We start from the raw sequence: 12,670 nt of genomic DNA, 5'->3' as shown, positions 1-12,670 counted from the left end.
CAATCCGAAACTTTTTTTCATTAAAACGCGGTAGCTATAGAAAGGTACGTTAACAAAGATACGGCTTACATAACATCAGAAGGCGTATAATTAAAGCAAGTTATGATTCTTTTTCAATACTCTTGTTTTATTTGGTCCCTTTCACTGCGGTACGCAATTAAAATTCAACGAAAAAAAGTCAACAAATATGAAAACATGTTACCGAACTTGGCTGGGTTTTTGACACTTGATTTTTTATTACGATGTATGGAAGTTGTATGGAGGTGATGGGTCTTGTTAAAATGGTCGGTTGGTTGGAACGGTGAATGATTATTAGTAATCATGCCATAACTCTCGAAGTAATAGAGTGATGTACATCTCTATTGTAAGGCCGAAACTAGTAACTAGTAAGGGCGATTCATATTTTGTCGGCGTTAATAGCCTCTTGTAATATCGAAAGCGTATTACAGGCGATTGTTATGTGTGAACAGAAAGTTCGAAAAGTAGAATAGTTATACTGCCTATGGAGTGTGTGAAAGCCATTCGAAAATAAAAATAAATAATTGCAAATGGAAAAAAATATAACCTGATTTTACTACTGGAAGCGACAAAGTTATCACAAAGATTTTTAGTACACTGTCAATATAATTTATATTTAAACATAACTCAGAGTGCACGTTTGATTTTATCGGCGCACGCTTCTTCAAAGATCCGTCGGCGTGTAAACTGGCCCTATCTGCCTCCGTGAACGAATTTGTACCGACTTGTTGCACTTTAATCACTATGATTGGATCAAAGCAGGTACCTACTTAATGGTCCATGGGTACCTTATTATAAAAATATAATACAACATTATTTCTCCAAGATATGTTAATTGAAGCGCCTGATTGACGCTCAGATCTAAACTCTTCCGCGATATTTACGACACATCAACGTTATAGATCGTCATGTCATAAACTTTATAGGTACAATTTCCTGCTTATAAAATAATCAACAAGATTGTATCGATCGATATAATTTACGATTTACAATTAATAAATAAAATTTGCTTCGCACTATCTGTCAACCAATCAATGAGTATTCTAGATTTGAATTTGACTTTAGTGATGTGCACTTACCGTTGCGTACTCGGCACAGATATCGATGGTGTTGATAAAGTCGCAGACTTCATCGACCGACCAGGCGGAGAGGCGCGCGCGAGCCTCGGCGCAGAGGCACTCGCCGCGCGCATCACTACGATCTAAGGGAAAAATTAACGTCATATAAATTTTATTTATTGCCTCTTTAAATAACATTTGAAAACGATTTAAGCACAAATTAATTCTATCAACTTAAGTAATCGAATATTAAACTCGGTTTAGACTTTCGTGGGTGATCATAACATGAATATATCTACATGTTTGTCTGTCATGTTTCACAATGAATACTTGTATGATAATATGACAATACTACGTTATAATTAGTTGTTATTTAGCACTTTGGCATTTTAATAGCCTTATGATTTATTGTAATCTGAGAGATGCTGTGTTATTATGAAAATTATTATTCGCCTCCGTAGGTTATTATTAGTTTATAATGAGTCATGAATTATAGTATTGTATTGGTGACACTTGAATAAATTATTAACTTATGATAATGTCTATATTCTTAAGTAGGCATAAAAACCATATAATCGGAATTGTATAACCTTTTGTATAATAATGGACCATGCAACCTTGGTCATAACGATTTGTTTGTTGGACCTCAAAATAAAATTTTACGACAACACTTTAGTCTTTCTACTACAATATTCGAACTACTGATGCAACATTCATGATTCAACAATACGAAGACATAGTGAACCATAATACATAAGTTATATTCCTTCTAGCATCAAATACTGACCATCATTAGAGACTCTGTCTCTGTCATCGCTGTCGCTCCTGGTGCTGGGGCTGGCAGAGAGACGCGCGCGCTTGGCGGCGCTCTCCCCCGCCGCCGACAGGTCCAGCGGCGAGTGTTCGGGGACGCCTGCGCCGTGCCGCTTGCGCCGCGACCTTCCACCCCGGCCCACCCGCGATATCGCCAGCAACGTCTGACAAAACATCAAGGAGTTACAGAACAAATAATAAGTATAGTGTGGCCTACGAACTTGATTACTAGCCATTAAAAACTCAATTACTCAGAAGTCCATCAACCGGCGCATACAGTACACTGTTAAGCAAACATGAAAGGCGAGCAGCCTATTATCTGATCGAGAGCACTCTCGTATCGTAAGTGGCGAGCATTCATCATAATAACGTTCCGAACGTCACGGTCCGCGCCCGCGGGTCAAATTGCAATCTATCTTTTTTAATTGCCACGCGTACTAAAAAAGGCGAATGCAGGGTAATTCCGAATAAAATTCAGACGGAGGCGCGCGCGCGTGAAATGAACACGCTGTTATAGTGGGCGCGCGTGCGCACTGCACGTGCTGAAGCACAGCACCCAGCATAAATCTAACCGATTTATTTCCGCGTCGCCCCTGTTTCTCTTTATAGGTGAAAATAAATTTAAACTACTATTTATAGATCGCTTTAACCGTAAAGAGAAACGTAATAAATCATGCCCCGACGGCAATTTGATCTCGATTGCGTATCATATGGAATTACGAAAAAACACGTGATGACCACTTTATGTCGCTGCAATTTAGAAATCGAATAACTGTTATGATTCCGCGTTGCAATTTTATCGTGTCTCTTATTGCACTCGTGTGCAAAAAGTCAACTAATTTTAAAGTGGAGCTGTTTCGATTTCACATCCCATCACTAGCGTGTCGCGGGGCGAGCGGCGCGCATGCGCGGCGCGTGCCGCCGCCAATTAGTGCAGCTCCAGTTCCTTTCAGTGGAGAGTCGAGACGGTTCGCTGGCGAGCAGGGGGCGGGGCAACACATTACCCTGCCGATTGTGCCGAGTGCGCGCCGCACGCTCGCCACCGACGCCAATTAACACTCTCTAGTATGTCTGAGCAACAGCAAAGGAAGTGTAAAGGTCGTGAGCCTTATCAGATTTAATTGCATTCATTATTACTGGAAAGGAAGCGGGATGCTCACCGCGCATTATGATTTTAAAGAGGTTCGAATTAACATAAACGAGGCGCGCTCGATGGAGATGCGTCGCGCGATAACGCCTTATGAATTTTACGAGACATTTTAATCACAGCCGTGAACTATGAAACGGTGTATGATGTGTAATTAAAACAGGAAGGTCAGTGAGCACTTGTGTATATAATTAATATGAATTACAAATGTTCTCTTTTGAAATGAAAACTCATCTGAGCGTAAATTATTTCATAGGGGCAGTGGCCTTGCCTTAAGTAACGTGCATTATGAAGTAATAAATATGAAACAGTATTTTTTCTTAAAATATAATTGCTTTAAGAAATAGCTTGGACATAATTATAGGGATTTATGTAACGTATCATCTACAATTGTTTATGATTTGAAACTTCCTGTTTGGAAATAGGTAGCCGATTCCAAAAATTATATCAAAATCATTTTTTATAAACGTAGACAAATTGCTTGTTATTATCCTGAATTAAATAAAAAGGTCGATTTCCGTTTATTTGGGAACACTGAAAACTGCAGTGGTTTTCTAAATCAAATATAATATGGGAACCCATCACGAAATGACTCCAAATAAATTATATCATTCAAGTTTTGACAAAAATTCGAACTCCTTTACGAAATATAAAATTACTGAAATTCCTATAAACTAGCAACGAACGTTGCTCGCGTAAGAATCGTGAACCTATCATACGCAGAGACCGAAATGAAAATTCACCTGGATATGGCACCATTTTTCTGACATGACCATTTTGACCACCCAACCTCCTCCGATCCTAATTTAAGAAATTTCCAGAACCATTTATCCTCTTACCTTAGTGGAGCTCATATCTAACATGACGGGGAAGGCAGGCAGCCGCGGCGGGCCCCCCTGCTTGCTGGCGAGCTTCGTGAACAGCCCGCCGAGCGGCGCGTCTGTGTCCTGCGCGGGCGCCGCTGTGCGCACCTCGCCGAAGCCATTCATGCGGTGGAAGTAGCTGTGGGGAAGATGGTGTGGTTAGGATATTGGTAATGTGTTTGTTTGTGACGATTTGAGGGTAAAATTTATGGCTTTGAGACCTGGAGGATGACGAACTAGGGAAAATGTAGAATAGTCTACCTACATCAAGTTGATCGACTTAATGTTCTCAGGTCCAAGTTATGAATTTTCACGTTAAATTTTCGAAGTTAACAGTTGTTTAAACGAGATTGGACATTTATGTTGTCGGTGAAAATGGGCGCCAGTGTTTGACCTAAGCAAAAAAAGAGTGAATGATCAAGTTTTACAAGTTGTTCCTAGCTGCACGAATTTTACACTGTCAAGAATTAATTAAAATATATCCTTGTTTAATATTTGTATTCAATCAAACTATTGCCATTGATTGATTGAAATGAACTGTAAATATTTTACGAATCAAAATTATTTTAAAATGATAACTTAATGAAATATGACAATCAATAATATTACATTTAAGTCAGTAGATCTTTGTCAATAAATTAAATAAACTGGAGATAATTAACTTGCTATCAAAACAATTCCAATGTTATTTAATGAAAATTAATGAGTATCTGTTTAAGAGTTAATGTCGCCTGGCCCCAATAAAATACAGAATTTATTGCCTGCCTAACACCCTGTTTTATTTACGTTTGGTTTTTTCACCCACAACTTCGTTTGTGTCGAAGAGAAAAGTGACAAATGATTGCGATATTTTTATTGAGTTGACAAAACTATAAATATAAAAACGATGTAAACATTTCATTTTGATTTATCATGCGCGAAGGAAATAACCACGTATATTTTATGTTTTTCTTTGTTTCGTGTAAAAGATGCAAACAAAGCGTCATCTTGATTAGAAATTCCGTTTTACGAATGCAAATAGATACGCCCGTCGGCGCTCACGTTGTCGTATTTGGTAATTAAAATAGACAAAGTTCAGTGACCGCAGATGACCATTCATTAATATAACATAAGTTCACACGGAGAGCTTCGGTTCTCACGAATCATGTAAATTTGTCGACTAAACGTAAGTTTTCAAATCGATTAATATGCTAATCGATGTTGGGCATCACTAGCGTCGGTCGGTGAACCGCGGGTCGCATACTATTGTGACACCGACCGTGTGAAAAATGATTGATGAACGCGAGTATCGAATCGAAGAATCGATAATCGGAAATGGATTAGTATATAGTGACAGCGAATTAACTGAAGAATTTCATACATGTTTATATAGGTGGAATATTTTAAAATGGAAGCAAGGTTAATGTTGTAATCGTTACAGTTAAGACGAACAGTGTAATTTGGTTCTTCTTTATCAAGTTAATTCGACATTAACTGAAATGCATTAGTGGTTTATGCCTCTAATTTATTTCTGTTCGTCTGCAATTACGGTCATCTATATAATTAGGGAGTTTTAATTGTTTTATTGCCTCTTATGTTAGTTGCGTTTATTAATTAGAGTTTTTGTAATACTATTTAATTATACACATAATTATCAAAAATGGTAACTGCAATCGTAATTTATCTGAGTCTATTTTAGGTTACACATTATTATGAGTTTCAAACCATGAAAATTCTAGCACTGTGTGACTTCTAAGACTCTGTCTATCAACAAATTCAATTTTCGTAAACAACGTCCGTTTTTTCAGTACCATTTTCTGTTTTCAAACATTCAGTACGTAAAACAAAGAAGGTACCTAACATTCTAAATTAGCTCCTATCTTATGTACACCTCTGTCTCCAGCTAAGTTTGTCATCATATTCATATAGGGGTAATCCTTAGGGTGCGTCTACACAGTGCATGTAGCTGGAGCAAGTTAACATGCGCCAGTGACAAGAGCACGCGGGTGGGTACTTTGCTTTGATACATGCGCGAGTCGCTGGACCCGCACGTTTTTAAACTGCATGTAAGCTGCGGATGTGCCTCAAGCGCAAGCTACTTACACCGTGTAGATGCACCCTTACATATTAAAAAAACTAAACGAATTTTCTAAGATCAAAAGTATGAAAAACAACAAACTTATCAAAGAACAAACTTACTCGTTATTATTGTGCGAGTTGTACCTCGCGGCGAGCGAGCGCATGATGTCGGAGTAGTTGCGCGGGGGATGAGCTGACGCCGGTGGCGCCGCGTGGGGGCTGCCGCGCTCTGGCGGCGTGCCCGGGTAGGACGATGTCGATGGGGTCACGCTACGAGACCTGGGGAGGTAGGGGTCATTTTTATAATCGTTCACCTTTGAGGGTGATCAGGAATTTTTGAGACGGACAGGGTGTGAGACTGTGTGGCTTAAAGCTATGTAAACTATGTATTCTTTTGTCTGCCTTTCGTGTTTCTGGGCTGTTTAAATGACTTGGTAGGCACTTGGTGTCACCTTGATTTAGTTCTAAAATCATAGACCTTTTGCTCAGCTTCTAGTTGTGTATGTCAGACAGATATTGCATCAGAAAAAAAGGAATTTCTTGCAAGTACAGCCATCTAGACTCATTTCTTTTGTCAATAAAAAATAACTACTGTTTCTTCCAATCAGATTGCGGCTTGAGCTCATAAGCTGATACAACCGACCCTTATTACAACCAACCCTCCCTTCCTACACTCTTACCTGGAAGCGTTGGAGTCGTGCGGGCTGAGACGCTCGCTCTTGACGGGCGCGTGCGGCGCTGGGGTCGGCGTCGGCGGCGGTGCTTAACCATAAGCTGATACAACCGACCCCTTGTTACAACCAACCCATTCTTCCCTACACTCTTACCTGGAAGCGTTGGAGTCGTGCGGGCTGAGGCGCTCGCTCTTGACGGGCGCGTGCGGCACTGGGGTCGGCGTGGGCGGCGGTGAGAAATCATAAGCTGATACAACCGTCCCTTGTTACAACCAACCCTGTCTTCTTACACTCTTACCTGGAAGCGTTGGAGTCGTGCGGGCTGAGGCGCTCGCTCTTGACGGGCGCGTGCGGCACTGGGGTCGGCGTGGGCGGCGGTGAGAAATCATAAGCTGATACAACCGTCCCTTGTTACAACCAACCCTGTCTTCTTACACTCTTACCTGGAAGCGTTGGAGTCGTGCGGGCTGAGACGCTCGCTCTTGACGGGCGCGTGCGGCACTGGGGTCGGCGTGGGCGGCGGTGCGTAACCATAAGCTGATACAACCGACCCCTTGTTACAACCAACCCTATCTTCCTACACTCTTACCTAGAAGCGTTGGAGTCGTGCGGGCTGAGGCGCTCGCTCTTGACGGGCGCGTGCGGCGCTGGGGTCGGCGTGGGCGGCGGTGCGTGCGCGGGCGACGCCGCGTCGCGCGCGCACCGCCGCGCGCCCCCGCCGCCGCCGCCTTCACCTGTGAGACAAGGAAAATAACACGTTAATATTGAAACTATAACTTATAAAAAACTAACGACCCACCCCGGCTGCACGGGATAACAGTATTTCCCCGCTATTTAATGGTAAATCACTGTACATATGTATTAAAAAAATCGCATGATAATCTAAACGTCCCTTTGTACGTTTAGATTATCATGCGATTTTTTTACATACATGCATAGGGACAGAAAAAGCGACTTTTTTGTACTGTGTAGTGATGTAAAGAAAAGCATTTATGTCAAACTGAAAATATTTGTGTATTTGTAGTCCTAAATACCCGTGCCGATTTCAAACCAGGACTCTAAAAATATAAAATAACAAAGAAGAAAGGTAAATCCAACATAACTGGACACACGATCTTTATGGAACTGCATGTCGATTCTATAAAATATCACAACTCACTTCGACATCACTCTCACTTCGACTTCGATCTAAAGGTGGAATTCCGTGGACGCGACAATAGTCAACCTATGAAAATGTATGGCACCGTTGCCGAGGCCCGTGACAGTCGCGCGCGGCCGACGAATTTCGTAAGCTGCTCGCGGCATTGTCAACAATTTAATTCTGGTTTTACTAAAATTCTATAGATGTTATTAAGCGCTAGACCATGTTGAGAAGCGTACGGCCGCGAGCGGCTCACGAAATTCGTCGTCCGCGCGCGACTGTCGCGGCCCTCGGCAGCGGTGCCATACATTTTCATAGGTTGACTATTGTCGCGCGCGGCTGCGACAATCGCGACCCACGGAATTCTACCTTAAAGTTTCGTGATTGACATTGTCAAACTACACTAGCGCTTCACTATCGAGCGTGTTGACAAGTTGAACTAAATTAAAGTCGAGATTTTGACAGATCTGCCAAAATCTGTCTATCTATAGGGGAGGTAGGGGAGAGATGGGCAGTTGGGAGACATGATGAAATCAGAATAAAAGGGGGGTCCTTTTATTCTGATTTGATCATAGTTTTTTTTTATTGGGTAGTTTACGTTACCGACTGGTAACGGTGTTCATCCATAGACTTTCTGTCATTTCTGTGAGTTGTCAAGAACAAACACTCGTAAAAGTACTTAAATATTTTGTTGCTGTTTCGGATCGTTATAAAGAGAAAACTAATGAAAGGTATGTGTATTTTCTATTATTAATGATTGATTGTCAAAATCTCCAGTTACGATTATAGTAAGTCGATGCAATCCACACCTATTATACCTCTAGAAGAGGTACTACAGCAATAGTTTATGGGCCCCACGTTTTTATTTTAGTCTAATATGACCGGGACCACCGTAGGTTGACAGGTAAGTAACTATTTTTTATTTTCTAGTTTTCAGTGCACATAAGATAAAACCGTTTTAGTTAAGTTTTTTTACCGATTTTTTTTATAAACTAAGTCAAAAGTGTCCAATGCTCCCTATGGTAGGGAGGCTTGGACATACCATGTAATGTATAATTTGTAAAGGACAATGGGCACTTTGTATGAGATTTGGTACCCGCTCCAACAGTAAAGTATGATATATCATTGGAAAGGTATTTGCGTGAATAATAATAAAAACTATGGGGCCTGCCTCAATTAGCTGTCCGATCCGAATAACGATAAAAATTGAATCGACATAGAAACAAGTATGTCATCCATATATGCAAATTCATTAAGAGGCATATGTCGTCAGTGTAATAATTTTAAACTCAGTTAATAGACATCTTACATTGTTTCAGGTACACTCTATTATAATCTAAAGTTTGCAATATTCTATGGAGTCAGACTACGGAAACACAATCGTCATCTGATTTGCCAAAAGTTCAAAACATTTCTATTCATCTTTTTTTAAGAAGAAATTCATCATTATCTCAGTACCTCTTGAGGAGCAAGATTGAGTCGTTATATGTACTATGTTAACATCGTCTCCTGACTTTTGAACCTTAATTGATTGTAAATACTGAAAGACTTTCATCAAATACATAAGCTAGTTCTGCGTGAACTGCAAAGGTTTGCACAGTCTTTTTGAAAGCAGTGGGCAGGTAAACATTTTAAGAAGGCCGAATTCCTGCTTTTTTGTTACTTTACCAGTTTTTATTCAATACAGTTAGATTTAAGAACTACATCTACGTTGATGATTTATGAACATTACACATTCTATTAGTCGATGTCACGCGAAATGGACAAGGATTTGGGACTAGTCGTCATAGTAAACATTTTTTGCCTTGCCAAGACCTACGCAATGGTACTAGAATCAACACTGTTGGACAGGGTACCAAAACGCCCATCGTCCTTTTTGTTCTTCTTCTTCAGTGAAAATTTGTGAGGTTATAAATCTGCGCTAAAAATCCTTTATAGAATCTTGTTTCAGGTACCGTTGCCAACTTGATCTAGGGACTCCATATTTATCAGCTGTTAATTTTATTTTTTAACCTTTTGATACCTCTTGTATTGCTCGTTATATTAAATCTTTAAGAATTTCCTGTCGCAAACCATTCTTTTTAACCCCCGACGCAAAAACGACGGGGTGTTATAAGTTTGACGTGTCTGTGTGTGTGTGTGTATGTGGCATCGTAGCTCCCAAACGGATGATCCGATTGTAATGCGGTTTTTTTTTGTTTAAAAGGAATGTCATTCGGGAGTGTTCTTAGCTATGTTTGGTGGAAATCGGTTCAGGTCTTCAAGGTCATCAGCTCGTTTGTTAGGTGTGATAGGAATGTTACACGCTCAGTTTACTTGCAAGCATATGTGGGATCTAAAATTTGAAATACTAATGTCTTCTGGAACCACTGAGCTGGTCTGCTGTTAGGACACGAAGATAGGAGACGTAACTGAACCTGAACTGCCTTTTAGTAAACCCATCGAGTTTGGGCTCGTTTAATTTGTCTTGACTAGTTTTCTTCATGTTTCTAATTGACGAAAACCTAATGCTGGAAATGGGATGTGGCGGATGAAACCCTAGAATGATATATAACCCTGGATCAACAAAGGTCCATCTTTATTGTTTCTCAATCTGTGCAATTCTCCCAGAGCCAGTTTGTCATGAGGATTGTTAAACAGCTTCCTTTGGCTGAGATCGCATATAGCGAACCCATCATAAAAAGAAGGAAAAATTAAGGAGCTCCTTTAAAAAACCATGAAATAAAATAAAATTATAAATTTAAAAAAACCCCCGACCCAAAAAAGTACGCAATTATTATGACAAAATGTTATAAACGATAAACCCTATAAAAAGCAAAAAGTAACTTTAAACACTACGTAAGTACCAACTAAAGCATGTCAGACTAAACAAAATTTTGACGTGTCGACGGTTTTATTGAAACCGTTTAAATATCTCGTAATGTTGAAACTGATTGTAATTTTTAGGATAGCTCTTTGATTTTATCTAGCCAAACATAAGAAATGACAATAAAAGTTGATTATCTGTAAAATCTGAATTTTTTATGCAATAAATGTGAAAAAGTGCCCATCCCTCCCCTACCTCCCCTAAAGTATGAAATGACATTAGGAATCGAAGTGAAATGCGAGTTGTTGATCGAATTTTATAGAATCGCAGGACTGTACGCTGAAATTAACAATAGATTTCATCAAATCAGTGTATGGAAAAGTTAATTAGAAGGCAGTGAAATATTATACAATTATCATAAGACGTTGCGTTAAGCCTGCTTACTCGTGGAAATTTTCAGTGTTACAACTTCGATTCACAAAGCGTTGTTTCCCAAGAAAATAGCTGGCGTCTATCTTTATATCAACAAATTGAATATTCCCCGATTATAATCAGACAAGCGAAACATTAAGTTAGCAAACTTTGCATGCGTTAATAAAGCTTACTAGCAATTAGTACCGCACCGTAGTTATGTATAGACAATCCGGTTGGCGGCACTCCACCACAATAGAACAAATAAAAAACGCCTCAAGCGTGAACTCGGGTCGCGGGTTCAAAGTCTAGAAACCTATTCAATTAAGTTTTAAAAATCACGAAATTCTTCAAAGAATTAAAAGTTGGAATGACTTTGAAAAATCAAGCTGGAGTAAGTATTAGCAGAATAGACAGACGCGTTAAATATGTACATATGTATCGCCAAACACCTAGATAAAGCACATATTGTGACACTGTCCGCGGCACTTCAAGGGCGTAAAGTTTATCTCTTTCTCATATTTATTCGGGCACTAGCACGGATCTCCGGGAGGTGTCAAAAGCTCAGTGGCCGAGGCATCTCGACATTCCGATAGAATCTCGCGGCGTCTTTGATCGCGGGCCGCAGTGCGCGAAACTCGGATACTTTCGTCCCGATCTCTGCGATCTACGAAATTAATGAGCATTGAGGTGTGAAGTGTCACAGCTGATAGCAAGAAATGTGTGGCACAGGTTTTCCAAATTCTTCGCTGATTTTGATAAAAAACGTTGAGGTTTTTACGTGAGTTTGCATCGTTTAATGCTGAGTTTTGCAATTTATATCCTAACACGCTTTTTCTCCTCAACTTTTCTTATTTACAAAGCATAAGTCTGAAGATTTTTTTTCCACAGAATTTGGGCTGTTGTTATAGACAAGTTCAACAAAATCCAATTTCATCCCAAAATAGTCATCAAAGTCAAGAGAAAGGATTGCCACCTTAAAAAGGCGTATCAAATGCGCTAATAAAACTTTTCCTCTTTAATTACTGTGACAAACATAATTTGAAATGTCGCAGTAATTATGCAAGCTTGTCACATCAGGAGTTGTCTATAAATCACAAATGATTCATTGTGAGAACTGTTCGCCAGTTGTCACTGTTTAGGTGTTATTAATAACACCTTGTACCTACGCTAGTTTATAGTTTCACTCTTATTAAGCTGAGATTTAGAAATTAATGTATAATTTTGCAAATTGAATTGTGATTTTTACTTTACGTTATTTCAGAATATTAAAAGTTTCCGAAAAGTGCAAAGCCCTCATTGCTATATTTTTCTTGTCTTTCAGCAACGCCATAATATGGATCGTGTGATTATTATGGCAAACTAAGAAATACATCACTTTTAATGATAATAATTCATTTCAATTGCTTGTAAAAGAGCACGCAGGTGCAACAGATTTGAATCAAGTGGCGCCTCCTTCTCACGCGAATTTCACCGAAATAAGCCCGTCAGGTCATCTGTCCCCTTCCTTACTCGGCAACATAATATTTTGGACAGGTGTTATTTTGATAGCAATTATGATAATGTTAATGTCATTATTAATTCTGGCAAACATGGAGATTTGCATGTAATCTGTGAGGTATTGACCCGGGAGACTTTTGGGAGGTCAAGAAGAAAGTATCGTGACTGCTTTATGTGGGAA

The 12,670-nt window shown here is 39.7% G+C and overlaps 1 protein-coding gene across 3 annotated transcripts in view; it reads right to left on the bottom strand.

Annotated features, from left to right (window-relative positions):
- LOC110383555 (polyhomeotic-like protein 3) overlaps positions 1–12,670 on the bottom strand; it is a 238,038-nt gene that overhangs the window by 38,130 nt on the left and 187,238 nt on the right. For all 3 annotated transcript variants that reach the window (XM_049838337.2, XM_049838341.2, XM_049838340.2), the window contains 5 exons: positions 7,221–7,365; positions 6,078–6,236; positions 3,876–4,038; positions 1,864–2,053; positions 1,098–1,219 (listed from right to left, as the gene is read on the bottom strand). In XM_049838337.2, the coding sequence (XP_049694294.2) occupies positions 1,098–1,219; positions 1,864–2,053; positions 3,876–4,038; positions 6,078–6,236; positions 7,221–7,365 (779 nt within the window). The remainder of the gene's footprint in view (positions 1–1,097; positions 1,220–1,863; positions 2,054–3,875; positions 4,039–6,077; positions 6,237–7,220; positions 7,366–12,670) is intronic.

Source organism: Helicoverpa armigera, chromosome 8 (genome assembly GCF_030705265.1).
Source record: "Helicoverpa armigera isolate CAAS_96S chromosome 8, ASM3070526v1, whole genome shotgun sequence".
In the NCBI taxonomy this organism is placed as follows: Eukaryota; Metazoa; Arthropoda; class Insecta; order Lepidoptera; family Noctuidae; genus Helicoverpa; species Helicoverpa armigera.
This window is presented reverse-complemented; position numbering and strand designations above follow the sequence as displayed.